This window comes from Procambarus clarkii, chromosome 63, assembly GCF_040958095.1.
Source record: "Procambarus clarkii isolate CNS0578487 chromosome 63, FALCON_Pclarkii_2.0, whole genome shotgun sequence".
NCBI lineage: Eukaryota > Metazoa > Arthropoda > Malacostraca > Decapoda > Cambaridae > Procambarus > Procambarus clarkii.
Genome location: NC_091212.1, coordinates 18,579,082 through 18,602,365, shown reverse-complemented (window position 1 = coordinate 18,602,365; position 23,284 = coordinate 18,579,082). Strand labels below are relative to the sequence as shown.

Here is a 23,284-nt window from a genome sequence, read left to right as displayed (position 1 = left end):
TTAGGCAAATCGGGCCTTGAATAGTAGGCTGAGAAGTGCGTTCTGGCTATTAGGTACGACATATATATATATATATATATATATATATATATATATATATATATATATATATATATATGTCGTACCTAGTAGCCAGAACTCACTTTTTGGCCTACTATTCAAGGCCCGATTTGCCTAATAAGCCAAGTTTTCCTGAATTAATATATTTTTTCTATTTTTTTTCTTATGAAATGATAAAGCTACCCATTTCATTATGTATGAGGTCAATTTTTTTTTATTGGAGTTAAAATTAACGTAGATATATGACCGAACCTAACCAACCCTACCTAACCTAACCTAACCTATCTTTATAGGTTAGGTTTGGTTAGGTAGCCGAAAAAGTTAGGTTAGGTTAGGTTAGGTAGGTTAGGTAGTCGAAAAACAATTAATTCATGAAAACTTGGCTTATTAGGCAAATCGGGCCTTGCATAGTAGGCTGAGAAGTGCGTTCTGGCTACTAGGTACGACATATATATATATATATATATATATATATATATATATATATATATATATATATATATATATATATATATATATATATTCTAATATTCTAAGGAAACTACTCCAAGCTTGTACTAAAGAGGCACCCTTCTTTAGTCCAGGTGGGCACATGTATAAGCAAGTAGATGGGGTCGCCATGGGTTCTCCCCTAGGTGTCCTGTTTGTGAACTTCTACATGGGTACCATCGAGCAAAAAGTCCTAGTCGACATGAACTTGAAACCGGCCATATACTGCAGGTATGTTGACGACATTTTTACACAGGTACCTGATGTCAGACATCTGCAGGAGCTGAAGGAGGCGTTTGAGCAGAGTTCCGTGCTGTGTTTCACTTACGAGATGGAAAAGGATGGGAAGCTGCCCTTTCTAGATGTAACAGTCATGGAAAAGAGCGGAGATTTCCACACTGCAGTCTACACTAAGGAAACGAACATAGGAATGGGCCTAAATGCCAACAGCGACTGCCCAGACAGGTACAAAAGGAGTGTTGTTAACGCATATGTCGACCGTGCTCTCAGCCACAGCTCAGAATGGAAGCAAGTCGACGAAGAACTCTGTAGGGTAAGGCAGGTCCTAGTCAACAACGGCTTCTCCAAAGGTTTCGTCGAAGACATCATAAGAAGGAAAGTGAAACGCCATGCAACCTCTGAAGAGACAACTAACACAACACCTATACCCCCTATTAGACTATTTTACAGGAACTTCTTTTCCACAGCTCATAAAACGGAGGAAAGGGTCCTGAAAGATATTGTTAATAGAAACTTTATCCCTACAGACAAAAATCAGAAGATACAATTGACGATCTACTATAAAACCAAGAAAACGGCCAGCCTACTCATGAGAAACTCTCCAGACACAAAGCAGAACGCTTTAAAAGAGACCAATGTCGTCTATGCCTTCAAATGCCCACTTGGTGACTGTAAGCCTCAAAGAATTCAGTATATAGGCAAGACAACAACATCTCTTTCCAGGCGATTAACGATGCATAAGCAACAGGGCTCCATTAAGGAACATATAATCTCTTCCCATAACCAGACCATCACCAGAGAAGTCTTAACAGAAAACACGGAAGTCATCGATAGATACAGCGATAGCAGGCGGCTAGATATCTGCGAGGCACTACACATTAAGAAGTCGACACCAGCAATCAACAGCCAATTAATGTACAACTATATTCTACCCACTTCAAGACTCCACACCAATATAGAAGCATCAATAAATATGAACCAATAGGCCCTCTGCAGTAACTTCCGTTCTTCCCTTTAACTTACAAAATATTATACCCATTGTTCCGTGTTCTGTTTTGTGTTGAAAGTTTGTTTTCACCTCATCCAAAACTGTTGTAACATATCACCTCACCCAAATGCAGGTATATAAAATCGAAGATGTTTAAGCTATGTTCAGTTTCAGTTGTGTGTTTGTAAACTAAAGTCTTTGAAAATGTAATAAGTTTTACAAAACGCGCCCAAGTGTCGCGTCAGACTAGAAATAAAAATGAATTTTGGAGAATTGATTTTTCAGTTACCATCAATAGTGAAGAAAAATGTAAGAAACATTGAGAAAATTCGTGTTAGAATTATTAATCTTACTTTTTCGGTCATATTTAATAATATGTCTACAGGAAAGACTGCTACCAAAATATACTAACATATATATGTATGTATGTATATATATATATATATATATATATATATATATATATATATAATCTTTGGAACAACACCCACCAGTGGGACTCGAACCCAGAAAGCACAACTACCTTCCAGTAGCTGGCATAACTAGTATGCTTTAACCCACTACGCCATCAGACCTTACAAAAGAAGTAGATAGTTCGAGATATATATCTCAAACATCTCCACCTCCCGAAGGCACCAGATGAGTGAGGGGTCAGTCTGCATTTTTCGTCAAGCCACTGTCAATGTGAGAGAACTCGTGTCCAGCTTATAAGCCTATACTTGCATAAACCACAAGTGAAGATTAATAATCTTTGGAACAACACCCACCAGTGGGACTCGAACCCAGAAAGCACAACTACCTTCCAGTAGCTGGCATAACTAGTATGCTTTAACCCACTACGCCATCAGACCTTACAAAAGAAGTAGATAGTTCGAGATATATATCTCAAACATCTCCACCTCCCGAAGGCACCAGATGAGTGAGGGGTCAGTCTGCATTTTTCGTCAAGCCACTGTCAATGTGAGAGAACTCGTGTCCAGCTTATAAGCCTATACTTGCATAAACCACAAGTGAAGATTAATAATCTTTGGAACAACACCCACCAGTGGGACTCGAACCCAGAAAGCACAACTACCTTCCAGTAGCTGGCATAACTAGTATGCTTTAACCCACTACGCCATCAGACCTTACAAAAGAAGTAGATAGTTCGAGATATATATCTCAAACATCTCCACCTCCCGAAGGCACCAGATGAGTGAGGGGTCAGTCTGCATTTTTCGTCAAGCCACTGTCAATGTGAGAGAACTCGTGTCCAGCTTATAAGCCTATACTTGCATAAACCACAAGTGAAGATTAATAATCTTTGGAACAACACCCACCAGTGGGACTCGAACCCAGAAAGCACAACTACCTTTCAGTAGCTGGCATAACTAGTATGCTTTAACCCACTACGCCATCAGACCTTACAAAAGAAGTAGATAGTTCGAGATATATATCTCAAACATCTCCACCTCCCGAAGGCACCAGATGAGCACCAGATCTACTTCTTTTGTAAGGTCTGATGGCGTAGTGGGTTAAAGCATACTAGTTATGCCAGCTACTGGAAGGTAGTTGTGCTTTCTGGGTTCGAGTCCCACTGGTGGGTGTTGTTCCAAAGATTATTAATCTTCACTTGTGGTTTATGCAAGTATAGGCTTATAAGCTGGACACGAGTTCTCTCACATTGACAGTGGCTTGACGAAAAATGCAGACTGACCCCTCACTCATCTGGTGCCTTCGGGAGGTGGAGATGTTTGAGATATATATCTCGAACTATCTACTTCTTTTGTAAGGTCTGATGGCGTAGTGGGTTAAAGCATACTAGTTATGCCAGCTACTGGAAGGTAGTTGTGCTTTCTGGGTTCGAGTCCCACTGGTGGGTGTTGTTCCAAAGATTATTAATCTTCACTTGTGGTTTATGCAAGTATAGGCTTATATATATATATATATATATATATATATATATATATATATATATATATATATATATATATATATATATATATATATATATGTCGTACCTAGTAGCCAGAACTCACTTCTCAGCCTACTATGCAAGGCCCGATTTGCCTAATAAGCCAAATTTTCATGAATTAATTGTTGTTCGACTACCTAACCTACCTAACCTAACCTAACCTAACTTTTTCGGCTACCTAACCCAACCTAACCTATAAAGATAGGTTAGGTTAGGTTAGATAGGGTCGGTTAGGTTCGGTCATATATCTACGTTAATTTTAACTCCAATAAAAAAAATTGACCTCATACATAATGAAATGGGTAGCTTTATCATTTCATTAGAAAAAAAATAGAGAAAATATATTAATTCAGGAAAACTTGGCTTATTATGCAAATTGGGCCTTGCATAGTAGGCCGAGTAGTGCGTTCTGGCTACTAGGTACGACATATATTATATATATATATATATATATATATATATATATATATATATATATATATATATATATATATATATATATATATATATATATATATATATATATATGTGTGTGTGTGTGTGTGTGTGTAATATGGCGTTGTTTGTAATATGAGGATATCAGTGAGATTATAGTCATTTACAGCACTTATACTCATTACCCTAAATTAGTGGACAGAAAACTACACGTGATGAGTCCCCAGGTGAGGACACAGGTGGGTGAAGGGGGACTCACGTGTCCACTGCACTTGGCACATGGTGTAGTCCAAAATATAATCTACAAAGACTCTATTATTATCTGTTTAATCTATTTTTGAGGAGAGACTAGAGTTGTGCCGCTCTACTGAGTCTGTCTACTCACCTGTTGGACAAAGGACATACTGAGTTTCACATACCTGATATACTCAGAGTTGCGTAGCGCCGCTCAGGCTCGGACCTGAGCAGAATGGCCTGATTGTCAGGGTGATTGTCAGTCACTCGTCCTCAGATACAATCTGATCCCCTTGACGTCGCCTGCTTTATGTCTTTCCGCTACACATCTCAGGGATCTTTTGTGCTCAATTATTCTAGTTTAGGAATGTGTGCGTGTTTGTCTGGTGTTCGGACACGAGAGATTACACCCCGCATCTTCGGCAGCCATTGGGCTCCTGTACCTGTGCTGTTGTGGTAGTTGGAGCCCACCTGTCACAGTCTGATGTAACAGCTAGTTACTGGGCCTCTTCGCGGTAGGGAGGGGAACTATCAGGAAAAAGCACCAAGCCATTACGACTATATAGCACTGGGAAAGGGTCAGGATAAGGATTTGGGATGGGACGGTGGGAAAGGAATGGTGCCGAACCACTTGGACGGTCGGGGATTGAACCTCGACCTGCATTTAGTGTTCATTGGGAGTATCACATTTGTATTAATTATCCTTGACACTTGTGGCGGTCCTGTTGAGTAATTACCTTTGGTAAGCTTTCTTGAGGAGACCAGAGTGTGACCTGTGTGTAACACCTGTGTGTAACACCTTTGTGTAACACCTGTGTGTAACACCTGTGTGTAACACCTGTGTGTAACACCAGTGTGTAACACCTGTGTGTAACACCAGTGTGTAACACCTGTGTGTAACACCTGTGTGTAACACCCGTGCGTAACACCTGTGTGTAATACCTGTGTGTAATACCTGTGTGTAACACCTGTGTGTAATACCTGTGTGTAACACCAGTGTGTAACACCCGTGTGTAACACCCGTGTGTAACACCTGTGTGTAACACCTGTGTGTAATACCTGTGTGTAATACCTGTGTGTAACACCTGTGTGTAATACCTGTGTGTAACACCAGTGTGTAACACCCGTGTGTAACACCCGTGTGTAACACCTGTGTGTAACACCTGTGCAACACCTGTGTGTAACACCAGTGTGTAACACCTGTGTGTAACACCAGTGTATAACACCTGTGTGTAACACCTGTGTGTAACACCAGTGTGTAACACATGTGTGTAACACCTGTGTGTAACACCTGTGTGTAACACCCGTGTGTAACACCTGTGTGTAACACCTGTGTGTAATACCTGTGCGTAACACCTGTGTAACACCTGTGTGTAACACCTGTGTGTAATACCTGTGCGTAACACCTGTGTGTAACACCCGTGTGTAACACCTGTGTGTAATACCTGTGCGTAACACCTGTGTGTAACACCCGTGTGTAACACCTGTGTGTAACACCTGTGTTAGTGTCTGTACACCTGTGTTAGTGTCTATACACCTGTGTTAGTGTCTATACACCTGTGTTAGTGTCTGTACACCTGTGTTAGTGTCTGTACACCTGTGTTAGTGTCTATACACCTGTGTTAGTGTTTGTACACCTGTGTTAGTGTCTGTACACCTGTGTTAGTGTCTATACACCTGTGTTAGGGTATGTACACCTGTGTTAGGGTCTGTACACCTGTGTTAGTGTCTGTACACCTGTGTTAGTGTCTATACACCTGTGTCAGTGTCTGTTACCTGGTTGATACCTGGTTGATGGGGTTCTGGGAGTTCTTCTACTCCCCAAGCCCGGCCCGAGGCCAGGCATGACTTGTGAGAGTTTGGTCCACCAGACTGTTGCTTGGAGCGGCCCGCAGGCCCACATACCCACCACAGCCCGGTTGGTCCGGCACTCCTTGGAGGAATAAATCTATTTTCCTCTTGAAAATGTCCACGGTTGTTCCGGCAATATTTCTTATGCTCGCTGGGAGGACGTTGAACAACCGTGGACCTCTGATGTTTATACAGTGTTCTCTGATTGTACCTATGGCACCTCTGTTCTTCACTGGTTCTATTCTGCATTTTCTTCCATGTCGTTCACTCCAGTACGTTGTTATTTTACTGTGTAGATTTGGTACTTGGTCCTCCAGTATCTTCCAGGTGTATATTATTTGATATCTCTCTCGTCTTCTTTCTAGTGAGTACATTTGGAGGGCTTTGAGACGACCCCAATAATTTAGGTGCTTTATCGCGTCTATGCGTGCCGTATATGTTCTCTGTATTCCCTCTATTTCATCAATCTCTCCTGCTCTGAAGGGAGAAGTGAGTACTGAGCAGTACTCGAGACGGGACAACACAAGTGACTTGAAGAGTACAACCATTGTGATGGGATCCCTGGATTTGAAAGTTCTCGTAATCCATCCTATCATTTTTCTGGCTGTCGCAATATTTGCTTGGTTATGCTCCCTAAACGTTAGGTCGTCAGACATCATTGTTCCCAAATCCTTTACATGCTGTTTTCTTACTATGGGTACATTTGATTGTGTTTTATACCCTGTATTATGTTTAAGATCCTCATTTTTACCGTACCTGAGTACCTGGAATTTATCACTGTTAAACATCATGTTATTTTCTGATGTCCAATCGAAAACATTATTAATATCAGCTTGAAGTTTTTCAATGTCTTCAGCCGAGATAATTTTCATACTGATTTTTTTTGTCATCTGCAAAGGATGACACGAAGCTGTGACTTGTATTTTTGTCTATATCTGATATGAGAATAAGGAAAAGCAGCGGTGCAAGGACTGTACCCTGAGATACAGAGCTTTTAACTGCACTTGGACTAGATTTTATATGGGTGACCGTTACTCGCTGAGTCCTGTTTGACAGAAAACTGAGTATCCAGCGTCCTACTTTACCGGTTATTCCCATTGACTTCATTTTGTGTGCTATCACGCCATGGTCACATTTATCGAAAGACTTTGCGAAGTCCGTGTATATCACATCAGCATTCTATTTTTCTTCTAATGCCTCAGTGACTTTGTCGTAGTGCTCAAGTAGCTGTGAGAGGCACGATCTTCCCGCTCGAAATCCATGTTGGCCTGGGTTATGAAGGTCATTGGTCTCCATGAAATTGGTGACCTGACTCCTAATCACTCTCTCAAATACTTTTATTATGTGCGATGTTAGTGCAACTGGTCTATAATTCTTTGCCAATGCTTTGTACCCTCCCTTGTGTAGAGGGGTACAAAACTCTTCCTCCACACTATACTGAGTGCCTGTGCTACCGGCACTTTGCATTTCTTTATAAATACTGAATTCCATGAGTCTGGACCTGGGGCCGAGTGCATGGGCATGTTTTCAATTTCTCAATTCTGTACACTTGTGTTAGTTTCTATACACCTGTGTTAGTGCCTGTACACCTGTGTTAGTGCCTGTACACCTGTGTTAGTGTCTGTACGCCTGTGTTAATATCTGTACGCCTGTGTTAGGGTCTATACACATGTGTTTGTGTCTATACACCTGTGTTAGTGTCTATACACCTGTGTTAGTGTCTGTACACCTGTGTTAGTGTCTGTACACCTGTGTTAGTGTCTGTACACCTGTGTTAGTGTCTGTACAACTATGACACTGCTTCTGTCCCGTTATGACAAGTACTCATATATTTATACGTTGTTAGTTTAGTGGAGGTGTATACTGTTGGTGGTTACTAGTGCTGCTGGTGTATACTGTTGGTGGTTACTAGTGCTGGTGGTGTATACTGTTGGTGGTTACTAGTGCTGCTGCTGGTGTATACTGTTGGTGGTTACTAGTGCTGCTGGTGGTGTATACTGTTGGTGGTTACTAGTGCTGCTGGTGGTGTATACTGTTGGTGGTTACTAGTGCTGCTGGTGGTGTATAATGTTGGTGGTTACTAGTGCTGCTGGTGGTGTATACTGTTGGTGGTTACTAGTGCTGCTGGTGGTGTATACTGTTGGTGGTTACTAGTGCTGCTGGTGGTGTATACTGTTGGTGGTTACTAGTGCTGCTGGTGGTGTATACTGTTGGTGGTTACTAGTGCTGCTGGTGGGGTATACTGTTGGTGGTTACTAGTGCTGCTGGTGGTGTATACTGTTGGTGGTTACTAGTGCTGCTGGTGTATACTGTTGGTGGTTACTAGTGCTGCTGGTGGTGTATACTGTTGGTGGTTACTAGTGCTGGTGGTGTATACTGTTGGTGGTTACTAGTTCTGCTGGTGTATACTGTTGGTGGTTACTAGTACTGCTGGTGGTGTATACTGTTGGTGGTTACTAGTGCTGCTGGTGGTGTATACTGTTGGTGGTTACTAGTGCTGCTGGTGGTGTATACTGTTGGTGGTTACTAGTGCTGCTGGTGATGTATACTGTTGGTGGTTACTAGTGCTGCTGGTGTATACTGTTGGTGGTTACTAGTACTGCTGGTGATGTATACTGTTGGTGGTTACTAGTGCTGCTGGTGTATACTGTTGGTGGTTACTAGTGCTGCTGGTGATGTATACTGTTGGTGGTTACTAGTGCTGCTGCTGGTGTATACTGTTGGTGGTTACTAGTACTGCTGGTGTATACTGTTGGTGGTTACTAGTGCTGCTGGTGGTGTATACTGTTGGTGGTTACTAGTGCTGCTGGTGGTGTATACTGTTGGTGGTTACTAGTGCTGCTGGTGTATACTGTTGGTGGTTACTAGTGCTGCTGGTGGTGTATACTGTTGGTGGTTACTAGTGCTGCTGGTGGTGTATACTGTTGGTGGTTACTAGTGCTGCTGCTGGTGTATACTGTTGGTGGTTACTAGTGCTGGTGGTGTATACTGTTGGTGGTTACTAGTGCTGCTGCTGGTGTATACTGTTGGTGGTTACTAGTGCTGCTGCTGGTGTATACTGTTGGTGGTTACTAGTGCTGCTGCTGGTGTATACTGCTGGTGGTTACTAGTGCTGCTGGTGGTGTATACTGTTGGTGGTTACTAGTGCTGCTGGTGGTGTATAATGTTGGTGGTTACTAGTGCTGCTGCTGGTGTATACTGCTGGTGGTTACTAGTGCTGCTGGTGTATACTGTTGGTGGTTACTAGTGCTGGTGGTGTATACTGTTGGTGGTTACTAGTGCTGCTGGTGGATACTGTTGGTGGTTACTAGTGCTGCTGGTGTATACTGTTGGTGGTTACTAGTGCTGGTGGTGTATACTGTTGGTGGTTACTAGTGCTGCTGGTGGTGTATACTGTTAATGGTTACTAGTGCTGCTGCTGGTGTATACTGTTGGTGGTTACTAGTGCTGCTGCTGGTGTATACTGTTGGTGGTTACTAGTGCTGCTGCTGGTGTATACTGTTGGTGGTTACTAGTGATAGTGGTGTATACTGTTGGTGGTTACTAGTGCTGCTGGTGGTGTATACTGTTGGTGGTTACTAGTGCTGCTGGTGGTGTATACTGTTGGTGGTTACTAGTGCTGCTGGTGGTGTATACTGTTGGTGGTTACTAGTGCTGCTGGTGTATACTGTTGGTGGTTACTAGTGCTGCTGGTGGTGTATACTGTTGGTGGTTACTAGTGCTGCTGCTGGTGTATACTGTTGGTGGATACTAGTGCTGCTAGTGGTGTATACTGTTGGTGGTTACTATTGCTACTGGTGTATACTGTTGGTGGTTACTAGTGCTGCTGGTGTATACTGTTGGTGGTTACTAGTGCTGCTGGTGGTGTATACTGTTGGTGGTTACTAGTGCTGCTGGTGGTGTATACTGTTGGTGGTTACTAGTGCTGCTGATGTATACTGTTGGTGGTTACTAGTACTGCTGGTGGTGTATACTGTTGGTGGTTACTAGTGCTGCTGGTGTATACTGTTGGTGGTTACTAGTGCTGCTGCTGGTGTATACTGTTGGTGGTTACTAGTGCTGCTGCTGGTGTATACTGTTGGTGGTTACTAGTGCTGCTGGTGTATACTGTTGGTGGTTACTAGTACTGCTGGTGGTGTATACTGTTGGTGGTTACTAGTGCTGCTGGTGTATACTGTTGGTGGTTACTAGTGCTGCTGCTGGTGGTGTATACTGTTGGTGGTTACTAGTGCTGGTGGTGTACACTGTTGGTGGTTACTAGTGCTGCTGCTGGTGTATACTGTTGGTGGTTACTAATGCTGCTGCTGGTGTATACTGTTGGTGGTTACTAGTGCTGCTAGTGGTGTATACTGTTGGTGGTTACTAGTGCTGCTAGTGGTGTATACTGTTGGTGGTTACTAGTACTGCTAGTGGTGTATACTGTTGGTGGTTACTAGTGCTGCTGGTGGTGTATACTGTTGGTGGTTACTAGTGCTGCTGGTGTATACTGTTGGTGGTTACTAGTGCTGCTGGTGGTGTATACTGTTGGTGGTTACTAGTGCTGCTGGTGTATACTGTTGGTGGTTACTAGTGCTGGTGGTGTATACTGTTGGTGGTTACTAGTGCTGCTGGTGGTGTATACTGTTGGTGGTTACTAGTACTGCTGCTGGTGTATACTGTTGGTGGTTACTAGTGCTGGTGGTGTACACTGTTGGTGGTTACTAGTGCTGCTGGTGGTGTATACTGTTGGTGGTTACTAGTGCTGCTGGTGGTGTATACTGTTGGTGGTTACTAGTGCTGCTGCTGGTGTATACTGTTGGTGGTTACTAGTGCTGCTGGTGGTGTATACTGTTGGTGGTTACTAGTGCTGCTGCTGGTGGTGTATACTGTTGGTGGTTACTAGTGCTGCTGGTGTATACTGTTGGTGGTTACTAGTGCTGCTGCTGGTGTATACTGTTGGTGGTTACTAGTGCTGCTGGTGTATACTGTTGGTGGTTACTAGTGCTGCTGCTGGTGGTGTATACTGTTGGTGGTTACTAGTGCTGCTGGTGGTGCATACTGTTGGTGGTTACTAGTGCTGCTGCTGGTGTATACTGTTGGTGGTTACTAGTGCTGCTGGTGTATACTGTTGGTGGTTACTAGTGCTGCTGCTGGTGGTGTATACTGTTGGTGGTTACTAGTGCTGCTGGTGTATACTGTTGCTCACATATATGGTTATTATATAGTTATAATGTTAGTTGAAGAGTATCTGAGGCGGTGATGTAAGTGTTGAGTGGGTGTGTGGTCCCTGGTCCCTGCAACCATCACTCTCTTGGTGGTTCGTCCCTATATTTCTACCATTAATTTTTGGATATCTACCTGTGAAATTGAACACTCGCGTTCTCGTTCTTTTTCTAAAACTAAGACTAGAGTCCCTAAGGGCTTTCAAATGACGTACCTAGTGAAACTGCAAGCAAGAGCTGTGCTCCTTCCTCAGCTAAGATGAAACCAACTCCTAGAGGCCCATTTATTTCATGATCCTGTTACATGCATCAGTAGGAATAACCTTAATTCATTAACAACATTAGGTAATAATGTTGACCAAACCACACACTAGAAAGTGAAGGGACGACGACGTTTCGATCGATACAAACGATTCAATCGACTTGAGAATGGTCCAGAACGGACCGAAACGTCGTCATCCCTTCACTTTCTAGTGTGTAGTTTGGTCAACATATTTCAGCCACGTTATTGTGACTCCTCGTCTGCATTAGGTAATAACCATGCTGACCATGATAGAGGAGTCGGTCGGTCGAGCGGACAGCGCAATGGACTTGTGATCCTGTGGTCCCGGATTCGATCCCGAGCGCCGGCGAGAAACAATGGGCAGAGTTTCTTTCACCCTATGTCCCTGTTACCTAGCAGTAAAATAGGTACCTGGGTGTTAGTCAGCAGTCACGGGCTTCTTCCTGGGGGTGGAGGCCTGGTCGAGGACCGGGCCGCGGGGACACTAAAGCCCCGAAATTATCTCAAGATACCCTCAAGATAAACCACACACTAGAAATTGAAGAGACGACGACGTTTCGGTCCGTCCTGGACCATTATCAAGTAGATTGTGATGAGACGAGGTTGTTGGTGTTTAAGATTCAGGTACTTGGAACAAAAAGTTCCAAGTAGCACGGGCTATGGTGATCCCGTTGCAGACTTACCTGGCACAGGAGCGGGGCTGTAACTTTCTGTGAGACGAGGTTGTTGTTTTAGACTTAGCTACTCAGAACGAAATGTCCATGTAGCACGGGCTATGGTGAGCCCGTAATTGAGTTCGGTTATTCGCGATAACCTTGTTTCTCTGATATTTGGGTCAAAGTTTTAAAGGGAGGTGGGGTTTCCTCCCTTTTCCCTGTTTCTTTTTCGCTTCTGTTTTAGTCGTGTTTTAATAACATTATCTTATTATCTTGGTGGCGGATGTAGGTGCAGAATGTTCACTAGTGAGTCCCATTCTTTAACGGCTTTTCTAATCATTGTAGTCGCTGTGGAATGTGCATCTAATGCAGCTGCTGTCGTTGGATTAATGTTGAGTTTGATGCGCAGGGCTTCAGTAGCTTCACATTCCAGTAAGTAGTGCAATAGTGGCGCCTCTGCTTCTGTTCCACAGATATGACACTCTTTAACTATTGGGTTCATTACCTCCCAGCAGCACTTGTAACCAAGTCTGAGTCTGTGTATGCTACTGCAATGTCTGTGGGAATCTTTTTGTCAGACTTGAAAAAAGTAGTACCCAGTGGCTTGTTTGTACCATATCACAGTGGATCTTCCTTGCGCTACTTTGGCTCTGTGGCGACTTTTGATAGTTGGGAGTATTTTCTTCTTGATTTGCTCCTTAATCTGTGAAAAACTTGGAGGTATTTGAACCTGTACAACAGATAGAGCAGTGGCAGTTTTTGCTAGTGAGTCTGCCTTTTCATTACCATCTATGCCAATGTGACTTGTATCCAATTTAGAGTGATTGACAGCCCTAGATTATGGGCTTCTTTTCCTATATGTTGGATTTCTGTGAGGAGTTGAATATTATCTCTGTGCTGACTGGATAACAATGCCTGGAGCGAAGATTTAGAGTCGGTATGAATGATGACATCATGTAAATTATTCTCAATTGTATAGTTTATTGCCTCCTTCAGGGCATATAATTCTGTCTGCAATGTTGAGCACCCACTATTCATGCTCCAGTAAGCTTCATGGTTGGTAGTGTAAACTGCTGCCCCAGCAGAACCTCTTTCTTGATCTACTGATCCGTCTGAGAAGATGTGAGTGGTTGTAGGTCTTGAGATGGCTTCCATTTGTTGTTCTATGACTGCTTTGAGCCTCTGCGAGTCACATGCTGATTTTTTAACTGGTAATCCTTCAATGATTATCTTTAGACTCGATTCTTCCCATGGAGGAGGCTGCTAAAAGTTTTGATATGGTCTATCTTCTCCTTTGTTTTTAATGGTCCATTTAAAGTTCACTTTCTCTAGAATCTTTACTAGATTATCCGTCCATGCACTTGTTCTATATTGAAGGTTTCTCTGAAGCGATCTGTGTAAGCTATCTTTGATCGACAGTCTGGCGGTGATTCCAACAAGTTTTGCTGTTATAGTGGCTATCCTTTGTTTGATCCTGTTTTCTAAGGCTGGTAAGTTCGTTTCCATTCTAAGGTTCTCTCTACGCGTCCATATAGGTGCTCCCAGCATTGTTCTCAGAGCATCATTTTGAGACACGTCCAGTTTCTCCCACTGGTTATCACTGAGGGATGTAAGAGCAGGAGCAGCATAGTCAATGAGTGACCTAACTGCTTGAACGTAGTACATTTTGAGTACTGGTAGAGATGCACCCTCTCTAAGACTGGTCAGAGAGCGCAAAACTGAGTTTCTGGCTTTACAACGTTGCCGAAGATATTCAATTTCTTGAGTGAATTTCAACAGGATGTCTACTATGTCTCCTAGGTACTGAAAAGAGGTAACCCACTTAATTTCATGTCCTTGTACTGCGAGTGTGATGTCTTGAGTTCTATTGCTGTTTATTTTCACTACTATGCGTTCCGCTTCACTGCTGATAATACCTAGGCATTTTTGAGCATGGTTCCTGGCGCCTTTGCCATTGACGATGACCACAAAGTCGTCTGCATAGTTAAGCAGTTTGGCTTTTGGTAACTTGAGCTTCATGAATTGTTCCATGAGACAGTTGAAGAGGAAGGGGCTTAGTATTCCTCCCTGCGGAGTTCCGTTTTCCAGCCTCTTTGAGGTCGATGTTTTTCCTTGGAATTTGACTGTAGCTTCTCGGTTAAGCAGGCTTCCTTTGGCAAAAGTAAGAGAGTGTCTTTTGATTTCCTTATCCACAAGGCAGCACAGTGTAGCTGGAGCACTGGCTAACTCGAAGGCTTTTTCTAGATCTAGAAATATAAGGATTCCAGGTTTGTTATTGATTTGATCCAGAAGGGAGGTAAGACATTCTGTGGTTCCAACACCTTTTCTGCAAGCAAAAATATTTTGATGCAGTGGACTGGCTTTCCATTCAATTCGATTAAGAGCCATTCTTTCCGCAGTTTTGGCCAGACAGCTTGTTAATAAGATAGTTCTTGGATTTCCTGGGTCTTTAGGTTTTGGAATAGGAACTATAATTGCACTGTTCCAAGAGAGTGGTCGGGTTCTTGTCACCCATACTCTGTTGATGAGATTCAAGAAGGCTTCTTCACCCTTTTCTCCTAGCTTGACCTGCATATTGTAAGTGATTTTGTCACTTACAAAGAAAAATAAATGATGCTTTAGCCTTACATGACGAACTAGACCAACCTTTCAATCTGAAAGAACTCAGAAGAGCTACAGAGAAAACTAAAAACACAGCTCTAGGTGAGACGAGGGAAGCAAGGGTATTAAGTAAGTCAAGAGAGATGTGAGGAGATGGACATCCTAGAGGAAGAAAAGGGCAAGGCCAAAGGTACGGAAGGTAAGGTGTAATATAGGGTGTAATAATAGGAGAAACAATGGGAACGAGAGAGAAACAAGATAAAAAAAAATTGAAGGGTTGGCTTATGTTAGGTCACGTTTGTTAGAAAGTTTAGAACATTTGAGTTTGTATAGTGAAAGGGAAGAGTCAACAGCAACAAAGCCAGGACTCAGGTTCATGTTGGGTAGGTTGTGTATCAGAGCGGAATCGACAAGACGGCGTCTGTGTAGAGCAAAGGCAGGAAAGATTATTTTGGAGGAAGACCAATCTGAATAGTCTTCATGTTAGGGATTCTGGTTGACCAGAATCCCTCACATGACAGAAGAGAGCATTGTTAGTGTCTGCAGACTTAGCACTTCTTTTGTGTTCTTTAAGTCTGCCATTAAGTGTATGGCCAGTTTCGCCAAAGTATTGGAGAGGACAAGACGAACAGGAAATAGAGTAGACACCAACAGCATTAGAAGCTGGAGGAGAAGTGTGAACCAGGTTGCTACGAATAGTGTTAGTTTGTCGAAAGGCGAGCTTTATGTCAAGAGGACGAAAGGTATTAGTAAGAGTTTTGAATTCTGATGTGAAGGGAAGGCAGAGCACAGCGCTAAAAGGGTTGGAAGCAGGTTTAGGATGAAAGAAATTTCGTTTAGCTTGACAATGGGCTCAGTTCATAAAATGTAAGGGATAACCAAGGCGAGAGAAAGATTTGTAGATAAAGGAAATTTCAGAATCAAGAAACGCCGCAAATGTGATCTGCCATCCCCTACCCCAGGTAGAAATCGCTGAAAGTTTGCGATTGATGATTCTTGCAGCAGTTGGCATTTCTTCCTTTCTTTATGTGAAGGTTAGAGTGTATATCAGCATAGGCTTCAGCTTCAGGAATGAGATGAAGTAGATCGTTGAAATAAACATTCCACAGCAGAGGGCCAAGCACACAGCCCTGTGGAACGCTGGCACCAGATGAGTGGCTTTTGGATTCTACTCCATTGAGGACTACCCTTAGAGTCCGTTCTTGAAGGTAGTCTTTTATTAACTCTAAGTTGGAGCCTGAGATGCCTAGTGCTTGAAGCTTCACTACTAATCCAGAGTGCCAGACCCGACCAAAGACTCCTGCTATGTCTAGAGCAACAACACAGTTGATCTTGGACTCATCCAGTGACTGATGCCACTTAGTGGAGAGAGATAGCAAGAGATCAGCAGCAGATCGAACTTTTCTAAAACCATACTGTCGATCACATATTAGCCGATGATAATCAAAAAATGATATAATTTGCTGAGCGATTAATGAGTCTAGGATTTTGCCAGTAATGGAGAGGAGTGACACTTGTCTGTAGTAACCAACTACTGAGCGGCTCTTCTCTTTGTGTACTGGAACAACGTCTGCCTTCTTCCATAAGGAGGGTCACATTCCTTGAGGTAGGCAGAGTTGGAAGAGGCACGTGAGAGGTGGAGCCAACAGGTCAGCGCAACAGCGTAGTAGTCTTGGACTGACCTTATCTGGCCCCACAACTTTGCTTGTGTCTAGCGTGTTAAGGAGATGGAGAACTTCAACCTGCTGTAAAACCACTTCAGTCATCCAAGACACAGTGCTTGGGGCAAGATGTGGAGGCTGACGTTCAGGATCAGAGACTTACATCTTGGCAGCAAAGTGGTTTGCCAGTAGATCAACCTTCTCCTGATTGCTGGTTGCCACAGTTCCATCCTCTCGGTTTAGAGGCGGGATAGTGACTCAGATGAGTATCCCTGCCGATCCTTCACCAGAGACCACCAGACCTTGGATCCAACCCTTCCAGGTGCAAGTTTTCTTAGAGTTTCGGATTCCCATCTGGATATAGCTCACTTTTGAACTTCTTTCATTATTCGACAAGATTGTCTATGAATGTTTCTGTTATGAGCTGAGTGATGCCGTATATATCTCCTCCAGTCCTTGTTACTGGCTTCAGGTGCCATCTGGCAGTGATATCCAGACCAAGAGTGATCAGTGGGCTTGGTCACATACTGCCGGTGAGGGATATGTCTATGCTGGAGGTCCAGTATACGACTGGTGAAAGTGTTTGGTTGGCTGTTCACGTCCATAGGGAGCAAGACATTCCAATCAGTTGCTTCCAGCTCTGAGCGGAGGGTTGGCCAGTTCCCTCTGTCCCAAAGCTAGGTAGTTGGAACAGTCTTCACCTCGATCTGTCGGGATAGTCAGTGTAGTAAAGACAGCCTGGTGGTCTGAAGAACCAACATATCCCAGTCGTCAGCCATGAACTATGCTTTCATGAAGGTCAGTTACAACTCTCTCTCTCTGTGTCTCTCTCTCTCTCTCTCTCTCTCTCTCTCTCTCTCTCTCTCTCTCTCTCTCTCTCTCTCTCTCTCTCTCTCTCTCTGTCTCTCTCTCTCTCTCTCTCTGTCTCTCTCTCTCTCTCTCTCTCTCTCTCTCTCTCTCTCTCTCTCTCTCTCTCTCTCTCTCTCTCTCTCTCTCTCTCTCTCTCTCTCTCTCTCTCTCTCTCTCTCTCTCTCTCTCTCTCTTAGACAGCGTCGTACACACACTTGGGGTTATAAAGATTTGATATCTGCCTTAAAAACTCGGCGACCATATATGGTGACTTCCTCCCTCACTTCTCTCCTTGCTTCTTGAACGGTTCGTATCCCTCCTCCCGCCCCTTCCCCCCCCCCCCCTACCATATATCTTGGGACCCCACTCAACCATATGTCTTGGGACCCCACTCAACCATATGTCTTGGGACCCCACTCAACCATATGTCTTGGGACCCCACTCAACTATATGTCTTGGGACCCCACTCAACCATATGTCTTGGGACCCCACTCAACCATATGCATGTTGAGGCGCACCTGTCACACTCTTGTCACACTCTTGTCACACTCTTGTCACACTCTTGCCACACTCTTGTCACACTCTTGTCACACACTTGTCACACTCTTGTCACACTCTTGTCACACACTTGTCACACTCTTGTGACACACTTATCACACACTATCTTGAGGTTATCTTGAGATGATTTCGGGGCTTTTTAGTGTCCCCGCGGCCCGGTCCTCGACCAGGCCTCCACCCCCAGGAAGCAGCCCGTGACAGCTGACTAACACCCAGGTACCTATTTTACTGCTAGGTAACAGGGGCATAGGGTGAAAGAAACTCTGCCCAATGTTTCTCGCCGGCGCCTGGGATCGAACCCAGGACCACAGGATCACAAGTCCAGCGTGCTGTCCGCTCGGCCGACCGGCTCACTTGTCACACTCTTGGCACACTCTTGTCACACACTTGTCACACTCCTGTCACACTCTTGTCACACTCTTGTCACACACTTGTCACACTCCTGTCACACACTTGCCACACTCTTGTCACACACTTGTCACACTCTTGCCACACTCTTGCCACACTCTTGTCACACACTTGTCACACTCTTGTCACACTCTTGTCACACACTTGTCACACTCTTGTCACACACTTGTCACACTCTTGTCACACTCTTGTCACACACTTGTCACACTCTTGTCACACTCTTGTCACACACTTGTCACACTCTTGTGACACTCTTGTCACACACTTGTCACACTCTTGTGACACACTTGTCACACACTTGTCACACTCTTGTCACACTCTTGTCACACTCTTGTCACACTCTTGTCACACTCCTGTCACACTCTTGTCACGCTCTTGCCACACTCTTGTCACACTCTTGTCACACACTTGTCACACTCTTGTCACACTCTTGTCACACTCTTGTCACACTCTTGTCACACACTTGTCACACTCTTGTCACACTCTTGTCACACTCTTGCCACACTCTTGTCACATTCTTGTCACACACTTGTCACACTCTTGTCACACTCTTGCCACACACTTGTCACGCTCTTGTCGCACTCTTGTCACACTCTCGTCACATTCTTGTCACACACTTGTCACACTCTTGTCACACTCTTGCCACATGCGCGTACTAGTGGCTTTAAAAGATTGTAATTACTATACTATGTATCCTCACAATCCAAATGTACCTTCTTGTATATATATAAATAAATAAAAATAAATAAGTTAGTCTCACGTGTCTTGCTGAAAGTGTCCTGGACGAGAAAGATTCTATAAGTTTTCTTATTATGTTTGTACATCCCACTGGCGCGACCTCGTTAATACGAGCCCCCTGTCAATAGGTCCATCTCCCATGGTGTGATTTTTGGTGTATTTGTGCGTGTGAGCGTATGCGTGTGTGCGTGTGTGAGCGTGCGCGTGTGCGCGTGTGTGAGCGTGCGCGTGTGTGCGTGTGTGCGTGTGAGCGTCGATCGTCCTGGGCTTCGTAATGGTCACTGAGATCTGAAATGTCACGTCAGGTAGGCCCGGCAGGCGTCCAGGTGCCCTTATGACTCGCAACATTACCCACACAGTTCCCGCCACAACGCCGCCGCCCGCCGTCCGCCTCGGCCCTCAACCCTCCATTTCCCACACTTTGTCCTTTAAAACTCAATGGTTTTTGGACACGAAATATACATTAATCTTGGAGAAAGTTGAGCGGAAAAGCGGTGTCTGGCACGCCAATCATAACAGTTTAGACTTCCATCATGTACGATGTCATCAGTGTTAGCTCTGACGTCTTCGGAGGAATTCCATTAATCATCTTTGGCTGCCCCCGCGACCAATCAGATCTGGCCTTTAAGATAAAGATCCCCCGCTATTGGTGGCCGCGACCGCCGCCGCCCCACACGCCTGACCCACTGCACACACACCCTACGATTGCAACACATTTTTATAATTGAAGGCGGATTTTTTTTAGAGAGGCAAAGTTTAAAGATATTCAGAGGCATTAATCCAGCGTCATCTCCTCCCTGACGTCTTTATTATTAAATAAACGTGTGAATGGAAGACGTCTTGAGACGCTTATCGTCCTGGACTTTGTGTGTACATGTATTAATGCAGAGGAACGCTTACTCGGCCAGTCACTGTTGTCGGAATCTGTTTATATGCCCTTTGTATGTCGTTACTACCGTTGTCTGTACTTTGTATGTCGTTACTACCGTTGTCTGTCCTTTGTGTGTCGTTACTACCGTTGTCTGTCCTTTGTGTGTCGTTACTACCGTTGTCTGTCCTTTGTGTGTCGTTACTACCGTTGTCTGTCCTTTGTGTGTCGTTACTACCGTTATCTGTCCTTTGTATGTCGTTACTACCGTTGTCTGTCCTTTGTGTGTCGTTACTACCGTTATCTGTAGTTTGTGTGTCGTTACTACCGTTATCTGTAGTTTGTGTGTCGTTACTACCGTTATCTGTAGTTTGTGTGTCGTTACTACCGTTATCTGTAGTTTGTGTGCCGTTACTACCGTTATCTGTAGTTTGTGTGTCGTTACTACCGTTCTCTGTCCTTTGTATGTCGTTACTGCCGTTGTCTGTCCTTTGTGTGTCGTTACTACCGTTATCTGTAGTTTGTGTCGTTACTATCGTTATCTGTAATTTGTGTCGTTACTACCGTTATCTGTAGTTTGTGTCGTTACTACCGTTATCTGTAGTTTGTGTGTCGTTACTACCGTTATCTGTAGTTTGTGTGTCGTTACTACCGTTATCTGTAGTTTGTGTCGTTACTACCGTTATCTGTAGTTTGTGTCGTTACTACCGTTATCTGTAGTTTGTGTATCGTTACTACCGTTATCTGTAGTTTGTGTGTCGTTACTACCGTTATCTGTAGTTTGCATTCCGTCACTATCGTTGTCTCACCTTCGTATGTCGTCACTACCGTTGTCGATCCTTTGTATGTCGTAACTACCATTGTCTACCCTTTGTATGTCGTAACTACCGTTGTCTACCCGTTGTATGCCGTCACTACCGTTATCTGTAGTTTGCATTCCGTCACTATCGTTGTCTCACCTTCGTATGTCGTCACTACCGTTGTCGATCCTTTGTATGTCGTAACTACCATTGTCTACCCTTTGTATGTCGTAACTACCGTTGTCTACCCGTTGTATGCCGTCACTACCGTTATCTGACCTTTGTATGTCGTCACTACCGTTTTCTGACCTTTGTATGTCGTCACTACTGTTGTCCGACATTTGTATGTCGTCACTACCGTTGTCTGACCTTTGTATGTCGTCACTACCGTTGTCTGACATTTGTATGCCGTCACTACCGTTGTCTGACCTTTGTACGTCGTTACTCCCGTTGTCTACCCTTTGTATGCCGTCACTACCGTTGTCTACCCTTTGTTTGTCGTAACTACCGTTGTCTACCCGTTGTATGTCGTCACTACCGTTGTCTGACCTTTGTACGTCGTCACTACCGTTGTCTACCCTTTGTATGCCGTCACTACCGTTGTCTGACATTTGTATGCCGTCACTACCGTTGTCTGACCTTTGTATGTCGTCATTACCGTTGTCAGGCCTTTGTATGCCATCACTACCGTTGTCTACCCCTTGTATGCCTTTGCTACCGATGTTTGACCTTTGTGTGTCGTCACTACCGTTGTCTGACCTTCGTATGTCGTCGCTACTGTTCTCTGACCTTTGTATGTCGTCACTACAGTTGTCTGACATTTGTATGTCGTCACTTCCGTTGTCTACTTTTTGTATGTCGTCACTACCGTTGTCTGACATTTGTATGTCGTCACTTCCGTTGTCTGACCTTTGTATGTCGTCACTTCCGTTGTCTACTCTTTGTATGTCGTATCTACCGTTGTCTGACCTTTGAATGTCGTATCTACCGTTGTCTGACATTTGTATGTCGTCACTTAAGTTGTCTACTCTTTGTATGTCGTCACTACCGTTGTCTGACCTTTGTATGTCGTATCTACCGTTGTCTGACCTTTGTATGTAGTCAATACCGTTGTCTACCCTTTGTATGTCGTCACTACCGTTGTCTGACCTTTGTATGCTGACACAACAGTTGTCTGACCTTCGTATGTCGTCACTACCGTTGTCTGACCTTTGCATCTCGTCACTACCGTTGTGTACCGTTCGTATGACGTCACTACAACTGTCTACCCTTTGTATGCCGTCACTACCGTTGTCTGACCGTTGTATGTTGTTACTACCGTTGTATGACCTTTGTATGACATCACTACCATTGTCTACCCTTTGTATGTCGTCACTACTGCTGTCTGACCTTTGTATGCCGTCACTACCGTTGTCTAACCTTTGTATGACGTCACTATCGATGTCTGACCTTTGTATGTCGTTACTACCGTTGTCTGACCTTTGTATGCCATCACTACCGCTGCCTTACCTTTGTATGTCGTCACTACAGTTGTCTGACCTTTGTATGTCGTCACGACCGTTGTCTGACCTTTGTATGTCGTCACTACCGTTGTCTGACCTTTGTATGTCGTCACTAACTTTGTCTAACCTTTGTATGTCGTCACTACCGTTTTCTACCCTTTGTATGTCGTCACTACCGTTGTCTGACCTTTGTATGTTGTCACTACCGTTGTCTGACCTTTGTATGTCGTCACGACCGTTGTCTGACCTTTGTATGTCGTCACTACCGTTGTCTGACCTTTGTATGTCGTCACTAACTTTGTCTAACCTTTGTATTTCGTCATTACCGTTGTCTAACCTTTGTATGACGTCACTACCGCTGTCTGACCTTTGTATGGCGTCACTACCGTTCTCTGACCTTTGTATTCCATCACTACCGCTGTCTTTCCATTGTATGCCGTCACTACCGTTGTCTGACGTTAGTATGCCGTCCCTACCCATGTCTAACCTTTGTATGTCATCACTACCGTTGTCTGGCCTTTGTATGCTGTCACTACCGTTGCCTGACCTTTGTATTCCGTCACTACCGTTTTCTTACCTTTGGATGTCGTCTCTACCGTTCTCTGACCTTTGTTTGTTAACACTACCGTTATCTACCCTTCTTATTTCGTCATTACCGTTGTCTTACCTTTCTATGTCGTCACTACCGTTGACAGACCTTTGTATGTCGTCACTGCCTTTGTCTTATCTTTGAATGTCGTCACTACCGTTTTCTGACCTTTGTATGTTGTTACTACCGTTGTCTGACATTTTCATGTCGTCATTACCGTTATCTGTCCTTTTCATGACGTCACTACCGGTGTCTGACCTTTGTATGTAGTCATTGTCTGACCTTTGTATGTCATCACTACTGTTGTCAGTCCTTTTCA

At 44.0% G+C, this 23,284-nt stretch overlaps 2 protein-coding genes across 2 annotated transcripts; both read right to left on the bottom strand.

Annotated features, from left to right (window-relative positions):
* Nucleotides 1-21,029: 21,029 nt before the first annotated feature.
* Nucleotides 21,030-22,091, bottom strand: LOC138354526 (germ cell nuclear acidic protein-like). Its single transcript, XM_069308889.1, has one exon. It carries the CDS (start codon nucleotides 22,089-22,091, stop codon nucleotides 21,030-21,032), a length of 1,062 nt encoding a protein of 353 aa, XP_069164990.1.
* Nucleotides 22,092-22,379: 288 nt separating this feature from the next.
* On the bottom strand, nucleotides 22,380-22,856 carry LOC138354525 (dentin sialophosphoprotein-like). Its single transcript, XM_069308888.1, has one exon. The coding sequence runs from the start codon at nucleotides 22,854-22,856 to the stop codon at nucleotides 22,380-22,382; it is 477 nt and encodes a 158-aa protein (XP_069164989.1).
* Between the last annotated feature and the right edge of the window lie 428 nt (nucleotides 22,857-23,284).